Below are 14,849 nucleotides of genomic sequence, written 5' to 3'. Positions count from 1 at the left end.
ACGGTTACCCAACGGCGTAGCGTATGCGGTTGCGCGGGGGTAGCAACTTTCGCCCGTGACGAATAGAGGGAGGGGTTGGCACAAACATAATAGTAAAGAGAAGGGAACAAGAACCACCCTTCCGTCATTAAGCAGCCGCACTCTCGCCCGCCTCCTTGATCGCGGGCTTGTCCTCTTCGCTCGTCTCGTACCACTCGTTCCGTGTCCACTGGGCAATCAGGCCCGCCGCGTCCTGCTTGAGCCTGTCGTACCCAGGGTTCTTCTTGGCTTCGAACATGTCTTTGTCACACCGGGTTAGCATGCCTATTCTCAAAACAAAACCCCATCACGACCCCGCCCCGGAGAATTCCACTCACTCATGTGCGCCTGCGTCTCCTCCGTGGCGGCGTCGTTCACGGCCGCCTCCCACACGCCGGCGGCGCCCCTCTTGGGTAGGTTGCAGAAGGTCCGGTCCCGGCCCAGGACGGTGCCGACGACGCCGACCTCCTTGGACCCGGCGGCCTTGCCGAGGCGCGTGTACAGGTTGGCGAAGCCGACGTCGAGCTCCCGGCTGAGTCGCGCCATGCGCTGCGCGCGCGCCTGCAGCTCGGCGCCCTTGGCCAGGCAGCCGACGAACTCGAGGTGCGACGTCGCCCACGACAGGCCCTGGGTGATGTGCTCGCGGTTGTAGTAGGCGGCGCCGGCGCTCGCCGCCACGGCCGCCGCGCTGCCGGCCACCATGGCGATCTTGCCCCATTTCGCCCAGGCGCCCTGCTGCTGCTGCTGCTGCTGGGGGGTGCCGTTCGCGGGCGGGGCCGGGAGGGCGGCGACGGGGGCCTTGTTCCGCGACGGCGAGGGCGATGTGGTGCCGTCCTGCTTCGCGCCCCAGAGGGCGGTGCCCAGGCCGCTGAGCTGGGTCATGGCGGCGTTGGCGGCGTTGTAGTGGCCCTCGGCGCCGTGGGCGACGACGCCCGGGGAGATGCCTAGGTAGGGCGTGTCGAAGGCGATGACGCCCTGGATGTAGGGAAACATGAGTGTGTTGAGCGAGGGCATGGCGGAGGACGACGGGGAGGAGGAGAAGGAGGAGGGGCCGTCGGCGGCGGCCTTGTTCTCGACGCCGTCGTCGTCCCCCGAGTGGATGGGCCGGTCCGATGTGAGGCCGATGACGGTCTCGGCGGCGACGATGCCGCCCATGGAGTGGCCGGCCAGCACGACACGGACCGAAGGGTCAACGGTGGGCGAGGGGGTGCCATTGGCGACTTCGAGGTCGATGACCTTTTCAAGGAGCCTATGGGTGTCAGTCGTCAGTCGTCAGTCGTGTATATGTGTGTGTGTGTGTGTGTGTGTGAGAGAGAGAGAGAGAGAGAGGGTCGTCATCGGACGGTCAAGGGATGGAAGTGGTTACCAGTCGCGGAACCGGCTCACGCAGTCCCCCAGGTCGCCGCGCGTCTCATACTTCGGGTACACGACGACGTTGACGTTGATCTTGGGCAGCGCGGCGGCGACGTCGGCGCGCAGCTGCTCCGTGAAGCCGTCCTTGTCGCCGAAAGTGTCGTCGCCCCCCTTGTCGAAATTGTTAGAACATGATTAATGAGACCATCGCAAAACCAGGATAAACACACCTTGAACCCGTGGATGAATACCAGGAGCAACGTCTTCTTCATTTTTTCGTGCATCTAAATACTCACTTAATGTAAGTTAAGGGTGAGATGAACGTTCGGGACAGTAGCAGCAGCAGCGGTGGCTGAGCGGCTCACAGCTGCATCACAGTGAGCTTACAGTGCAATCACAGTGGGCGTGTGTCCGTAAAGGGCCCCCTCTCCGCCTCGCCACCCGCCCATGTGATTTATCTCTCCCGCATCTCTAAAAAGCAACAACTTTAACCAATCTTGGCCCCGAGAAGCCGGCAAGGTCAGACAATGGGTCCGGTCAGGACGCGACACTGGTAACCCCCTTTCGGGCCAGACCTACGGAGTCATATGATTTACGCCTTGAAGAGACTGAACTGGCCCCCCTTATCGACTAACAGATAGCCAGCTCATCGCAGTTATGTGGCAAGACATGTAGATGTCACCGGCGTCACCAATGCCTTTCACGTGTAGGATTGGGCCCGTAAGGTCATGATGGTGAGCGACTGAATATGCTGGGTTTCGACATTCAATAAAAAAAGAAAGAATAAAAAAACCATGAGCCATGGGGCGACTTTTGTGTGGCATGCTGGCATTCGTCTTGATGCCCTGCCCGCTTCGCCATCGAAACCTCACACGAGAAACAAAAAATTGCTGCATTTCACTGAATGACAGTTGCCCGCTTTCGCATCCTTAGTCCAGCCTTATCAGTCGTACCTGGGGTGCCCTCGTGCCATTTGCCCAGCGAAGCGAATCAGTATGTGGCCGTCAGCCGCTGCACGAGATACGTCCCACTGTTAATACCTTCGTACTTCTTCTCTGATTCCGTTGCGTATGTGCCGGGAATTGCCTCAATATGGCTCTTGAAGTTGGGGTTGCAGAAGTACCTGTTCAACGTTAGAGTCTGTTGTACACACGGACGAGAACCAGTCAACACCCACGCAATGCTGTACCGCGGCGGGTACTCGGTGCCGTCCTCTGGTTTCCTCGGGGGCTCGACCACGCGGTGGATGGTGCTCTTGATGGTGTCGTTGCTCCACCGCGCCAGGAGGTCGCCCGCGTTGACAACCACCGTCCCCGGGATGGGCGTCGCGTCCACGAACTGCCCGTTGGGGCTCTTGACCTGGAGGCCGCCGCGGTCGTCCTGGAACAATAGCGTGATGGAGCCGTAGTCGCTGTGCTCGCCGGCGCGGACCTGGCCGGGGTTGATCTTGAAGACGTTAGGGTCGACGGAGGGGTAGTGCAGCAGGCGCAGCGTGTTGTCGCCGGCGTCGGTGAAGCTGTCAAAGAAGTGCTCGTCGATGCCCATGCCGACGGCGATGGCGCGCATGACCTCGACATGCAGCGCCTTGCACTGGTCGTGAAACTCGAGCATCTGCGATCTGAAGCCGGCGACGCGAGTACCCGGCTCCTCGACGGGCCACTGGTTGGGGTGGTCGGGCTCGCCCTCGCGGCCGATCTCGTAGCTCTCCTTCAGGTCGGGGTTCCCCGCGCGCACCTTTTCGATCTCAGCCGTGGTCGTCAGGTTACTGACCTTTTCGCGGCCGGGCGCTGAGTAGCCGCGGTTCGCCTCGGGCGTCGTCCAGCCGAGGGCGAGCTTCGCGGCGTCGTCCTGGGCGAAGAAGTCGGCCGACTTGGCAAAGGTGGCGGCGCGGAGCTCCGGAGTGATGGGCACGTTCTCGAGGTAGATAAAACCGGCGTTCTGGAACCCGCTGAGGACCTGCTTGGCCGTCGCGGTACGCTTGGCGGGATCGCCGTTGAGGAAGGCGGAGAAGTCGATGAGCTGAATTGAGGAGGTGAGCTGTGGCACGTGAGATTTTGCAGATGAGAATACCACTCACGGGGATGAAGAGGCCCTCCTTGTCTACCGCGGTGGCCGCCATGGCGATGTCAGTCAGTATCGTGCCTCTGAGGTGTTGTTTTGTTGCTATGTTGCTGTGTTTATGTGGAGGAATACGGTTTGGGATTCGTCAATCAGACATCTGCAACAAGAGAGCATCACTTGAAGCAAAGGCGATGGGGGGAACTGGATAAGAAGTCGTGATAAGGTTCCTCACCACCGAACGTGCGGGACGGGATCCGAGTGACTTATATCTCACTGGTTTTCGAATCACAGCCCGTGAGAGCGGCAAGTCAGCCAACCACAAGCCGAGCATTGACGTCGTATCATGCCAGCCAACCACCGGCACCATCTACACAATCCGGACATGTCAAGGCTCCCTTGTTGATCCCGGCCATACGGGCGATACAGGGACAGAGAAAAGGCTTTGGAGGACCCCGGGGGGGGGGCGCTACAGGCCCGGCTAGAACCGCAGTGGAGCGAGGGGGATCGGGGACCTCCTACACGTTATACGTACGTGTAAGACGAATAAGGTGGTGTTCGTTACCCCGCCACGAAAACGATAGGTGATGATAAGGGTCCGGGCGAGAGTACATGAGGAGAGACAAGAGGTTGAGATAACGGCGGGGTAAGATTACAGCCACCGCAATTGGAGACGCCCGCGTGTGGGGTTTGCGGTTTGTGGGACAATGAGACTGGAGGGTTGCACGTTGGGTGCGCATACGGAGTACAATGAGGGGAACTTTGGATTTGCTGGATTTGCGCGTGCGGGTCGTGGCAACCTCGTCACCTTCCTGGAAAGACGTAGTCTGTCCGGTAACCGGTACTTACCTACCTCAAGGTACTTGTAAAAGACGAAGCGCCGGTTTCTGTTCCGCCCCCGAAACCAGTCCAGCCGCTGTTTTCTCTGTTCCGTGTGTTCCTGAAACTGTGACTTGTAAGTAAGCTGCTCGACTCAACTCACCATTGAGCCTCTCGATTTTTCTGTAAGTCGGCGGGCATCTCCTCCCATGTCTTCGTTCCACGCCGGGAAACAGTCATTAGTAGCAAGACTCGACTCACAAAGAAACAGATGCCCATTTTCTGTTGATCCATCACCCCTCATTCCCTTCGACTCGGTTTGGTAACACTCAAAACCCCCAACGGAAAAGGGAAACCAACGCCAGCTGGCCAGAGACGAAATGGCCTCATCATCATCATCAACGCCCATGAAAGTGGTGGATATCCACACCCACATGTACCCCCCCTCGTATATCAAGATTCTTGAATCTCGAACCACCATTCCCGTCGTGCGCAGCTTCCCGCAAACGCCGGACCCGCGCCTCATCCTCCTCGCCTCGGAGGAGCAGGCCCTCGATGAAGCCACCAAGGACTCTTCGGCCAAGCCCCCGGGCCGGCCGCTGACCTCGCACTACGCCTCACTGGACCAGAAGGTGCATTTCATGGATACGCACAAGATCGACATCTCGGTCGTCTCCTTGGCGAACCCCTGGCTCGACTTTGTCGACGCCTCCGAGTCGGGCGCTATGGCCAAGGGTGTCAACGAGGAGTTCGACGCCATGTGCGCCGCCCACCCTGGCCGCCTCTTCTTCTTCGCCACTCTGCCCCTAACTGCGTCGCTCGAGACCATTCTCGAGGCCATCAACCACGTCAGAGCACTCAAGTACTGTCGCGGCATCATTCTCGGCACCTCGGGCCTGGGCAAGGGTCTCGACGATCCGGACCTGCTGCCCATCTTCAAGGCCATTGCCGCGGCCCGCCTGACCATCTTCCTGCACCCGCACTACGGCTTGCCCAACGACGTCTGGGGCCCCAGGGCGAGCAATGAGTACGGCCATGTGCTGCCTCTGGCGCTGGGCTTCCCAATGGAGACCACCATCGCCGTCACACGCATGTTCCTGGCAGGCGTCTTCGACGCGGTGCCCGAGCTGCGCATGCTTCTGGCGCACAGCGGCGGCACGCTGCCCTTCCTTGCGGGACGCATCGAGAGCTGCATCATGCACGATGGCCAGCTGGTGCGCGAGGGCAAGGCCGGCAAGGGCCGCAGAAAGGTGTGGGATGTGCTCAAGGAGCAGATCTACCTCGACGCCGTCATCTACTCCGAGGTTGGGTTGAAGGCGGCCATCGATGCGAGCGGAGCGGACAGGCTCATGTTCGGCACCGACCACCCCTTCTTCCCGCCACTTACCACCGATGAGCAGGGCGAGTGGGAGAGTGTAAGCATGAATGCCGACGCGGTCGCTGCGGCCGTGGGCGAGGGGAGTGATCAGGCAAAGGCCATCATGGGGGGCAACGCGATCAGGATTCTGAACCTGAAGGTGGATTGAGTAGATTTTCTGGTCAAAGAAAAATGAAATCGATGTCGGGTCCTACTCATGGATGGATCTAGTGGTTTTGAATGAGCTCAGAACAACCTCACTTGAGAAATGACCGTGTTGAGTGAATGATGCTTACCGCTTACCGGGTTGGGTAGGCATTTGTGGATATGATCCATACCGCCTTCCCCTTCTACATCGACTCCCTGCTTTCTGCCGGCAGTCATTGAAAATATGGCTGCTGGCCCCGCGATGTACATTGATCCCGCATCTTGAACCGCCGTTACTGTACCCATCAATTCAGCCAAAACTCAGCAATTGCAAGCGTACAGAAACAGTATCAGGTTCTGTATCATATCAGTTTATCTTCACCATGACGGCTGAAGTCCGCCGCTCCAATGGAACACGCCTCGATGCGTCCCTTGGCATCACCGAGCGCATCGCGCCGAGCATGACAGCTTGGACTGGAGATATGCGCAAGAGGTCAGCTCCCCGACCTAGTTTCGTTGGAACTTCCTGCTGACCAAAGTCCATAGGTACACCGACTTCCAAGTCTACGAAATCAACAAAGATGGATCCGTCCTGCACCTTAAGGAAACTCGTCTCCCGCCACCTCCCAAGGACACCACTCCTGCTCTCCCCCCTCCTCCCCCTTCAGCCCCCGTAGTCGAGGAGAAGAAGGAAGAAGAAGCCAAGACGGAAGATGCGGCACAGAACGAAGACAAAAGCACCGCCGCCGTACCAACATCAGCAGCAGAGAAACCGGTCGTCCCCGAGATCCCTGCCGAAGACCTTGCGGCAATCGCCTCCCTCACAAATGAAGACTTCGCCAACCAGCTGCTGGTACTGTACCAGACAATATCAGCCGACCAGAACGCCAAGACCGAGCCCGCGACCTCGCCCATCATGGACGACAAGGACCAGCGCTCCCAGCTCCACCAGAGCGTCCGGCGCATCTTCAACTCGGCAATCGACACGTCCACCGACCCGACGGGCGCTATCGTCGCCCGAGTCGTACCCCCTCGCGGCAAGGGGAAGGGGATGCGCGGCGGTCGCGACAACAATAACAACGGCAACAAGCAGAAGAAGCCCAAGGCCCGCGCCCCCGGCGAAGGGGAGTACCTCCACTTCACAATGTACAAGGAGAACCGCGACACCATGGACGCCCTGCACCAGATCTCCAAGGCGCTGCGAACCAAGCCCCAGGCCATCGGCACCGCAGGCACCAAAGATCGCCGCGCCGCCACCACGCAACGCTGCTCCATTCGCGGCCAGCGCGCCGACGCCCTCGTCCGCGCGCGCCTCAACGGCGTCACCGTCGGCGACTACCTGTACGCCCCGACGCCGATCCACCTCGGTGCCCACGCCGGTAACGAGTTCGTCATCGCCCTCAAGGACTGCCTCGTCGCCGGCTCGCCTGATCTGTCCCCCGCCGACCGCCACGCTCAGATCCATGACTCCGTCAAGGCCGCTATGGCGAGCATGCGCAGCCTCGGTTGGATCAACTACTTCGGCCACCAGCGCTTTGGCACGCACGCCGTCGGCACGCACGAGGTCGGCCGCCTGATCTTGCAGGAGGACTTCGAGAGCGCTGTCAACGCCATCCTCGCCTACGACGAGGCCATCGCCAAGCGCGCTGCCGCTGGCGAGGTACCCGAGCAGGCGCACGCGCGGGACGACTTCAGCCGTCACCACGCGTGTATGCTCTTCCGCGAGGGCGGGTCCGCGGAGGAAGCGCTCAAGCATCTGCCACGCTGCTTCTCCGCCGAGTCGAGCCTTATCCGCCACCTCGGCATGTCAAGCGGCCCCTCCCGCCGGGATTTCACTGGCGCCCTGACGAGCATTACCCGCGGCCTGCGCAGCATGTATCTGCATGCATACCAGTCCTACGTCTGGAACCACGCGGCGAGCCACCGCTGGCGGCTGTACGGCGAAAAGGTGGTCGAGGGTGACCTCGTTTTCGCCGACGGTTCGAAGCCGCAGGCCAACGATGCAGAGACGACCCAGGACGATGACGACGCCGAATTCTCCGACGCACGCCCCTTGACCGCGGAAGAGGCCGCCTCAGGCAAGTACACGATCCACGACATCGTCCTCCCCTCGCCTGGCCACGCCGTCGTCTACCCCACCAATGCAGTGGGCGAGTTCTACACGACCTTCATGCGCGACAACGGCGGCCTCGACCCGACCAAGATGATTCGCCGGCAGCGCGAGTTCAGCCTCCGCGGTGACTACCGCAAGGTCGTTGTGCGCTTCCTCGCCGAGCCCGGCTTCGAGGTGCGCGCGTACGAAGACGACAACGAGCAGATGCACCCCACCGACATGGACCGCATTCGCGCCGCGCGGAGCGGTGCGGGCAAGAAGCGTGCCCGCGACGAGGCCGAGGGGCAGGATGGTGACAACAAGAAGGCCAAGACGGAGACGCAGGGGGGCGAGACCATGGGCGACGAGAAGATGGAGGACGCGCCGCAAACCGAAGAGGAGAAGCCCGCGGCCGGAGCAGAGGCAAAGGCCGAGGACGCGGCGGCTGCTGCAGGATCGAAGCCGACGGCCGAAAAGACCAAGACGGCTGTCGTGGTTAGATTCCAACTGCCCAAGAGCGCCTACGCCACCGTCGCGTTGCGGGAGCTGATGGGCGTCGACGAATCCGAAGTCGCGGCAGTCCCTGCCACCACCATCGCCGCCACTGTTGCTGCTGCTGCTCACAAGGAGACAGATGAGGCCCCCAAGTCGGCCGAGACCGAGACAACATCCGTGGCTCATGCATGATCAGCGTCGAAAAGTGCGTCGACGGAGGGGAATCCCCCCCCCAGTAAATAAACACTTCATCACTGACTGAAGGTTGATGAAATCTACTTGGCATGTAAATGGTGTAGACTAGATGAGATACCCCCCTACTTGGAGAGAGAATCGTTTTCATCGATAAATATGTACAATGCCTCCCTAACCCCCTACCAAACACATCGGCCCGAGAAAAAAGAAAGACGAGAAAGAAAGAAAAAATCAACCCAAGAGGACGGCAATACTTTTTCCCCCGTTTGAATTCGCTTGAACGTCGCAAATAATGCCAATGGTCTTTCCAACTAGGTAGTGCCGACGCCAACTCGCTCATCCCGGGTACAACTCAGCTACCGCTACTGAAGAAGAATCCAGCCCCTCTTCCCCCTGAGAGCGGGACAATCGGCAATCCTGTGCTCGTACGCCCGTCATGTTAAATCATGAAAATTTGTCTTGTCCTGCTTGGTCGCTTTGCCGCTGGCTTGGGTGTAAATGTGCTTCCTCTCTCGAGTCGTCGAGCTTTTGGCATTTTCATTCTAGAGACTCCGACCACTGTTCTCGCAGTTTTTCCGGGAGGTGCCTCTGGTTCCCTTTGTGTTCCCGATTGGTCATCAAGCTGGCGCCGTGTGAGACAATGTCATGCATGGTTGAATGCGTTGCAGATGCATTGTTCTTGTTCTGCCCACGCTTATTTGGTGTCCCAACCCCAAACCTGGGCGAGATATTTCGCCATGTTGACACGTTTCGACCGCATCTCAACCATCCACGGATGCTCGAGCATCCTCCAGGGGCTTGCTCTTCGAGTAGACTCCTTCTCGAGACTTCAAATCATGTCAGCGAACCGGGTTCACATCAACTGCAGGAAGCCACTTACCAGCACTCGATAAAGTACTTGAAGTTGTCGCTCCAAAAAATGTTGGCATCGGGTTCATCCTTGAGCTTCGGTATCGGTTGCCGGACGATGTAGGTTAGGAGGTCGATCAATCCGGCTCGCGGTTGCATCTCGGTACCGTCGGCCGGGAACGGGAACCGGTGTTGCGCCACCTCCAGCAGAGTGACGCCTGTTGACCAGACGTCGGAAGTGATGGTGTACGACTGGCCGGTGATACGCTCGGGGGCCATGTAGTAGCTGGTGCCGATGAAGGTGTTTGCCTCTCCCTTGGTGCCAAAGTCGCCCGAAACACCAAAGTCGCAGAGTTTGACATCTCCGTTCCTGCAGAGCAGGATGTTGGACGGCTTGATATCTCGATGAATAATACGCATACCGTGCAGGTACGTCAGTCCGCGGAGCACACCCTCCGAGATCTTGCCCAGAACTTTCTCGCCGGTACGGCCGCCGAGCTTCTTCACCTCCTTGTAGATGCTGTCCAGGGAGCCGCCTTCGCAGAACTCCATGGCGATCGAGATGGTGCCCGTCGTCGAGTCCTCGAAGGCGCCATAGTAGCGGCAGATGTGTTCCGATGCACACTCCTTGTTGAATCCCAGTTCGCGCACAATCTGCTTCTTGACGTCGGGATCGGGATTTGTGGTGATGACCTATAGTTGTTAGCCCCCGTTTTCCGACAGTGTAAATAGCATGATACGCACCTTGAGGGCGAAGGTGGTCTTTCCACCCTTCAATTTGGCTTTCGTAACGGCTCCGCCGGCACCTTCGCCGAGACTGCCGAGCTCCTCGATCCGGTTCTCCATACTCGCAACCCTCCAGCCGTCCGAGTCGAGCTCCTCCACATCCAGTGTTCTACCCCGCTCCAATGATAGCTTGTCGAAGCCCTCGAGCCCCTGCAGGCTGTTATCTCGCTCCATGCCAACTCCGCCTTCGCTCCGCTCAGAGTATATGGAGCCTACGGCGGATGACGGATCCGGAGTTCCTTGAGGCCTCGCTGGGAAGCCGTACTGTGAAGCAAAGGATAGCGCCGAGTATTGAGAGCCGGCTGATGTGGGATTGCTAGCACGGCCGTCCAGAGGGCCGAAGCTGCCCGACCTCGAATGGGCGGCGCTGCTCTCACTGCCACCGCTCGCTGACTGTCCTACGCCTGCCGCTCTCGATGGCTGCTCGTAGGGTGTCGTCTGGCTGCCCTTTGGAGTGGCCAGGTGCAGAGTCGGGAGGGGAGGTCGCGAGTTTACAGGCTGAGGCGGCTGTCCGCCGACTGGCTTTGCATTTGGCGAGGGAGGAATCGCGAGACCGAGTCTAGGTGTTCGGGCACCGCCGCCGGACCTGCCACCGGGAATGGCAGGGCGGAGTAGGGGGACTGGCGAGTTCATCATGGGAACGGATCCGGGCGTGGATAGGGCGGGGGAGGGGATACTCGGTGGTGCCTGAAGAGAAGGTGTCAACAGAGCTCGCGACCACGAGCATGACAAAGATGCATCACGCGGGCATGCTTACCTGCTGAGGAGGGTCCATTGTCTGAGGCTGTGAAGATTGATGATCGGCCATGACAGCAATGGTATGTCGGACGGGCCAGAAAAGTGCAGTTGAAGTGGGGGAGGGGCAGAGAGATGGGATTCCACGAGGTCGCACAGGAGGTGAAGCCAAGAGCTACGTGACGATGTGATGGCTGCGGCACAGAGCACGGGCGGAAAACAGGAACTAGCGCGGCGGAGGGGTTGTGCCGAGCAAGTAACTGACGTAGTGAGTGGGTTGGTTGAAGATGGGAAATGGGAGGCTTCAAAAGACTGATGCTTCTAGTTCCAAGCCAAGGGCGTCAGTATCGTCGAGAGGGGCTGTTGAAGCGTGTTTCCTTGAGGATCGGAATGGATGAAAGCGAGAGACACGATAGAAAACCGGCGTAGAAGAGCGAGCAGCTTTCCCCGCAGGAGTCAGGAGGTCGATATCGGGGGTTAAAGAGCGGGTTTGAGTGGGATGTGACGTTCCGGGCGAGGTTGTGGTACGCGGTCTGGGTTGAGTCGAACAGTTCCTGATCTGTATTGGGGCCAGGGGGTATTCCAGAGAGGGGGGAGGGGGTTCTCTTGCGAAGGGGTGGTACAGTATCGAACTTGGCCAGATCAGATAGAAAGGCGGGTGAGCGATGCGAGTGCAAAGTAGTGGCAACTGACGAGCCCAAAGGACCTGAATCCTTTTGAGAGTGGGAGAGAGGAAGAGGGAGGGAGAGTCTGAGAGGTAAGAGATGGTGCTGCTTGAGTGGGATTCGAGCGACGAGTGGGCAAAAAAGGCGGGGAGCGGCGGGATGGGGGCGGGCTTGGGCGCTAATTCCAAGGCCAAGTTCCAATGGAAACCGGGGGGCCTGATGCACTGGGCAAGGTCATTTGGTGTGGTACTGTATGCGTGTGTTTGTGTTTGTGTGTTGTGTTGTGTTGTGCTGTGTTGCGTGTCGGGCCAAGGTACCTTTTCCGTCTGCTGCAGGCTGCAACAAGAGCAGATGGGGGGGGGACAGGTACCTCCAGCAACACAAGCTGTCCCGTACCTCGTGTACCTAGGCACGCTAGGTACCCACCTGTAAAATGGACCTTCTGTACCTACTAATCCCTCAACCACTAACACCGTCATACCATTCCCATCTCGCACCTCGCATTTGGACGAATAGTACGAACAAACACGCCAAAGTCAATGGAACAGTTCCCTGCTGAAGCTGAAGAATAGTTAATACTCTCAGCCGTCTTTGTTTACGTTTTGAGAGTCTTTGGGCGAAAACAACACGCCGCACGACGTAGTCAGTCCCTTGCGTCCGTCCTAGGTTCTGGCCTTCCGGTTTTGGCAGTTTCAAGCATACGGCAATGGCCCCCCTAGCCGCCTGGCCTGGACTCTCTTAACTGGATACAACTGGCGAGGCGGGCGGAGCTTCGAAGGGGGGGCAGACAGGCAAGAGAGTCAGTCAGTCATAACTATGCGGGTGTCCTACTGTGCGTTTGGGGGAAAACACCCAAGACTTGTTGACGGAGACGCACGGAAACGAGGCAACAAAGTCAATTCTGGCCGTCTCGTCATCGGGACGCGTACTCTACCCAAGAGAAAGTGCCTCACTATGTACCAACACCACTCACCACCCAGCACCAGTCAACCCCTCCAAAACCAGACAGTCGTTCTGTCGAACCCGAGGCACGGTGTGATGAGTGAGCTCCGTCCCGTCCCAGACGATGCCTACCAAGGGGCAAATTCCTTCTACCTGCACTGCACACGCACGCACAATGGACCCATGCTGGGCCGTTTACGCGCAACGGAAGAACAGTGAGAGGGCGTACAGATACATGAGGGGGGCATGAGGCACCGGCAGGGGTTGCGCTGCCGTTGGTAGTGTGTCGTCCGTGTCTTGGGCTGCCATTCGATGCCCTGCCCTGCAACATGCTGCTAGCAAGTCGCCGGCCGCCTGTCCCCTCAGGCCAAGCATCTCGCCTAGCATCAATCGCACAGGGGGGGGAGGGGGCACGCACCAGGCTGGCCCTGCACTGCTTTCCGGCCATCTTCTGCATCTCTTTGCTTACGAATGAATACCTGAGTTCGTCGACAACCCGGGAGACGTTCCCGAAACAACTAGGCTCTCCGTTCCAAGGTCTTGAGATGGATAGAGGCGAGACAAGGCAGTTGGTGTGACTGGATAACAACAGGACTCACGTGTGATGAAGGAGTAATGATGAACATGGCTCTGCGCCATTCTCCACGGCGTTGACTTTCACTTCTGCTTAGGTGTCGACAATAAGTCAGTTCGTTCGGGTCGCGAGCCAACAATCACCCACTCCTACTCCCGTGGCACACTCCCACCCACTAATACAGCCCGCGACATCACATACATGACTGCAGGATCACAGAACAGCTCCATGCGGACCGGCGGCAGCCAATCCCCGATGGACCAGTTCCCACTGGGGTCCCAAGAGAGGCGTGCTGATGAAACTCGCATCAGCCATTTGACAGACAGCGTCTCGTCTGGAAATGGGGGCGTTGCCGGACGCGGCAACAGATCAGGACAGGCAGGCCGACCGACCCAAGCCCTTTTCGGCAGATGCTGTTGGAGGGGACTGGAACTCCGTCCGCAGCAAACACACCCACCTGCCGCGGGTTCCAAATCATTCTTCAGGATGCCGCATGCCACCTTACGACACGAAATTCCAACAACATCGGCATAGCAAGCTGCTCCATGCGTTTCCGCCCCGTCAGCTGATTGCGGAAAACTCGGCTGCGAGGCTGATGGCTGCTCAGCCATTGCGTTGCCGCTTCGCTGTTGGAAGGACGGCGCTCTCATCCTTCACCGCATTGTCCTGTTGTCCGCAGACCCCGTATAACTGGACCTGGACTGGACCCTGATCGGACGAGGGTCCGATTTTCCAGGGCCCTGCCCCAAAACGCATGAAGTACGCGCCCTCGGTGCACCGAATGTTGCCTTGTCTTTAATCGCGGAAGTCCCGAAGGCCGGGCCGGTTCACCCAGCTTGGAACAAGTGTCTCTGACTTGCCACGACCAGCTATCCATGGAGCAGTAAAATGAGGCAAGCCGAGGGACACAGGCAGGATCACGGCGTGGGTGCTGCTGATCGCGCCGCGACCCTCCCTCCCTTGCCTTGTCGAATCCGGACCATCGGGTCCCATCTGTGTGGTATATGGGTGTGTACATACTCATGCCATAGCATGTCAGACGGTGCATCCGAATATAGGAAGGAGGGAATTCGAAAGATCCACTGTGCCCCTCGTTCCTAGAGACAGAGAGGCATCCGTTGTGGACGTAGGCTTGTACGCCCCCTCCACCAAGCGACCTGAACTGTCCGGGATCGGCATTTGTCGATTCCTCTTTGCGTCGTCTCCCTCCTCCATCGTCACCTGCTGGCACGAGGCCGCGGATCGACCCGACTTTACAAACAGACGTCACTGCAGTCACAAGCAGACCAAGCCTAAGATTCGGCTGCCATGTCCTAGGCTGATGCACTCTGGGCATAAGCACCAAGCATCCGGGGGCGGGCATCCGGCAGTCGCCAAGAGCATAGGGCATAGGGCGGAAATGCGGTCGGGCTGGCCCCATCCTTGGGCGCGGGAAGCAACGTTATGCTGTCATCAACCTTCAGCCCTGAGAGTTTCCTGGCTCTGCGCCACTACTGTACGATGGATGTACTGGCTGCTCCCCCCAGCAACAAGATCGGGGTCAACCATCTCGTCAGGTCCTCTCAAACCATATTCATGATGTATGCCCATTTTCTTTTACACGCGCACAGGTGTGCGACGCAGAGAAGCATCATGATGGTAACAGATGAAACATGCAGCAACAGATGACAGATGTGACTCGCGAGTGAGTTTGAGCATGCTCTCCCCCCTGAGTCCATCCCTCTAACGCAACGTCTCTGAGTGGCTGCAGGCTGTTGGCTGCAG

General features: G+C 58.9%; 5 protein-coding genes across 5 annotated transcripts; 2 read left to right on the top strand and 3 right to left on the bottom strand.

Moving 5' to 3' along the window:
- Positions 1-127: 127 nt before the first annotated feature.
- On the bottom strand, positions 128-1,655 carry CH63R_03083 (uncharacterized protein; the record flags this gene model as incomplete). The annotated part of the gene is made up of 4 exons (XM_018298058.1): positions 128-279; positions 357-1,267; positions 1,385-1,542; positions 1,602-1,655. The coding sequence occupies 4 exons, from the start codon at positions 1,653-1,655 to the stop codon at positions 128-130; spliced, it is 1,275 nt and encodes a 424-aa protein (XP_018162874.1).
- A 706-nt stretch (positions 1,656-2,361) lies between these two features.
- Positions 2,362-3,490, bottom strand: CH63R_03082 (2OG-Fe(II) oxygenase; the record flags this gene model as incomplete). Its single annotated transcript, XM_018298057.1, has 3 exons — positions 2,362-2,494; positions 2,549-3,390; positions 3,449-3,490. 3 exons carry the CDS (start codon positions 3,488-3,490, stop codon positions 2,362-2,364), a joined length of 1,017 nt encoding a protein of 338 aa, XP_018162873.1.
- A 1,138-nt stretch (positions 3,491-4,628) lies between these two features.
- On the top strand, positions 4,629-5,774 carry CH63R_03081 (Amidohydrolase; the record flags this gene model as incomplete). The annotated part of the gene is made up of 1 exon (XM_018298056.1): positions 4,629-5,774. The coding sequence occupies one exon, from the start codon at positions 4,629-4,631 to the stop codon at positions 5,772-5,774; it is 1,146 nt and encodes a 381-aa protein (XP_018162872.1).
- Positions 5,775-6,135: 361 nt separating this feature from the next.
- Positions 6,136-8,531, top strand: CH63R_03080 (tRNA pseudouridine synthase D; the record flags this gene model as incomplete). The annotated part of the gene is made up of 2 exons (XM_018298055.1): positions 6,136-6,245; positions 6,299-8,531. 2 exons carry the CDS (start codon positions 6,136-6,138, stop codon positions 8,529-8,531), a joined length of 2,343 nt encoding a protein of 780 aa, XP_018162871.1.
- Positions 8,532-9,228: 697 nt separating this feature from the next.
- On the bottom strand, positions 9,229-10,977 carry CH63R_03079 (MAP kinase kinase; the record flags this gene model as incomplete). Its single annotated transcript, XM_018298054.1, has 4 exons — positions 9,229-9,361; positions 9,415-10,076; positions 10,128-10,856; positions 10,927-10,977. The coding sequence occupies 4 exons, from the start codon at positions 10,975-10,977 to the stop codon at positions 9,229-9,231; spliced, it is 1,575 nt and encodes a 524-aa protein (XP_018162870.1).
- Positions 10,978-14,849: the final 3,872 nt, after the last annotated feature.

This window comes from Colletotrichum higginsianum, chromosome 2, assembly GCF_001672515.1.
Source record: "Colletotrichum higginsianum IMI 349063 chromosome 2, whole genome shotgun sequence".
Lineage (NCBI taxonomy): Eukaryota > Fungi > Ascomycota > Sordariomycetes > Glomerellales > Glomerellaceae > Colletotrichum > Colletotrichum higginsianum.
The sequence above is the reverse complement of the archived record's forward strand: the minus strand, read 5'-3'. Positions and strand labels throughout refer to the sequence as shown.